Source organism: Dendrobium catenatum, unplaced genomic scaffold (genome assembly GCF_001605985.2).
Source record: "Dendrobium catenatum unplaced genomic scaffold, ASM160598v2 original_scaffold_18415, whole genome shotgun sequence".
NCBI classification, from domain to species: Eukaryota; Viridiplantae; Streptophyta; class Magnoliopsida; order Asparagales; family Orchidaceae; genus Dendrobium; species Dendrobium catenatum.
In genome coordinates, this window is record NW_021336875.1 from 1 (window position 1) to 1,887 (window position 1,887).

Here is a 1,887-nt window from a genome sequence, read left to right on the forward strand (position 1 = left end):
CTCTAGGTCCTTGCACCGGACCAAATAAAAACTCCTTTGTTGATAGTCAAAATTTCAATCATCCAATCAAGATAAGCTTCGAGCATTCCTTTTTATCTATATAACACTTAGAGCCACCTAGTTATGAGATAACTATAATTTCCTAATTTTTTAATTATTAAATTTGAGGTACTAATAAATTTTTTAAAAAATAATAGATAATATTGTTGTGGGATTTGCAAGGTGTAAGCTAATTTGGGCTTTACCAAGTTAGTTTTATTAATTAATATTTTATTCAAAAATTATCCTTTGAGTATGCTATGGCTTAGTGTTGATTTATTAATTCTATATATTTTAAAATTTTCAGTGTTAAATTCTATTTTTTTATTATTTTTTCAAATTCAACCAAATCACAGCCTCTAACGCTACATTAATTTTGAAACGAAATAGAAAAATTAAAAAAAGAAAATAAACTGTCATATCATTCGAACCTTCTTATTTATATATTTTTTGTTCACCTAATTTAATTTTAATAATAATCATTTCATACAATTTTTTTTTTCATTAACAAATCTAATATTACTAAAAATATAATAATTATACCATTCAAATTTAATTTATTTACATATTAACACCCCATTAAATTAAAAAAAAAAACCTACTGTGAACTAAAATGCATTGGTTTGCTGAGCGGCTATATAAATCGTTATTCAAAATTGCCAGGTGAAGGTCGAAAAGACGAGTTCTTGGAGCGCAATGAGTTCAGCTTCGGAAACAGAGGAATGGCGGACGGCGGGCACGACGCCGGCAGCGAGGAGAAGAGTCAGGAGCCTAACGGCAAAGCCACCGCCGCCGTGGTCTCCGGCGCCGGACGCGGCACGGCGATGCCGCCAACGAGCGTGATGACTAGGCTGATACTAATAATGGTGTGGAGAAAGCTCATCCGCAACCCCAACACCTACTCCAGCCTCATCGGTGTCATCTGGTCGTTGGTCTCTTACAGGTAGGTAGCCATTTGTTTTCATCATTTCGTTGATTCTCCTCGTCCTTTTAATCTTCCATTGTTCTTTTTTTTTAAATAATAAATTGATCCGCAGATGGAATATTGAGATGCCTGTAATTGTTGCAAAGTCTATCTCGATACTTTCGGATGCCGGACTGGGAATGGCAATGTTCAGCCTGGGTAAGACTATAGTGCTCCCAAGCTGTTTGTACTTATTCCTCTTTGAAAAGTAATATGTCGGAAGAGGTAACTGGTAATGGCCATGCAGGGTTGTTTATGGCGTTGCAGCCAAGGATAATAGCATGTGGGAATAAAGTTGCAACTTTTGCTATGGGAGTGAGATTCCTCGCCGGCCCAGCTGTTATGGCGGCGGCCTCCATAGCCGTCGGCCTTCGCGGCGTTCTGCTCCACGTGGCCATTGTTCAGGTCAATCTTTTTTCTCTTTCTTTAGATCGATCCCCACCACCAAAAAATAAAATAAAAATGGCATGGTGATATTAATAGAGAGAAACAGAGAGCTTATTATTTTATATTGAATTTATTTATTTTAATTTTTAAATAAATTAGGCATGCTCTTACAAATTTTTGTGATGGGAAGTGTTTTTACTATGAAAATTATTAATGTGTGGTGATTTTAATAATAGTACCTTTTATTTTTTTTAAAATATTTATAATGTTCATAACAATTTAAAAAATATATATCATTCCCAAATTTAAAAGAAAATTCTATAAGAAGATGGTGAGACCTACAATATTTTATGGCCTATAATATTGACCATTAAAAAGAATTTTTTTAAAAAAAAGTTAAGAGATGCATAGATATGATGCTTAGGTGGATGAGCGACTTTAAACTTAGAGACAAAATGCAAAATGATTATATATGTGAAAATTTTTTAGTAGCTCTA

At 33.9% G+C, this 1,887-nt stretch overlaps 1 protein-coding gene across 1 annotated transcript; it reads left to right on the forward strand.

Annotated features, from left to right (window-relative positions):
• Positions 1–670: 670 nt before the first annotated feature.
• On the forward strand, positions 671–1,622 carry LOC110113047 (probable auxin efflux carrier component 1c; the record flags this gene model as incomplete). Its single annotated transcript, XM_020845468.2, has 3 exons — positions 671–982; positions 1,077–1,162; positions 1,251–1,622. Coding segments are annotated over 3 exons (625 nt in total), but the record flags the coding sequence as incomplete, so codon positions are not given.
• Between the last annotated feature and the right edge of the window lie 265 nt (positions 1,623–1,887).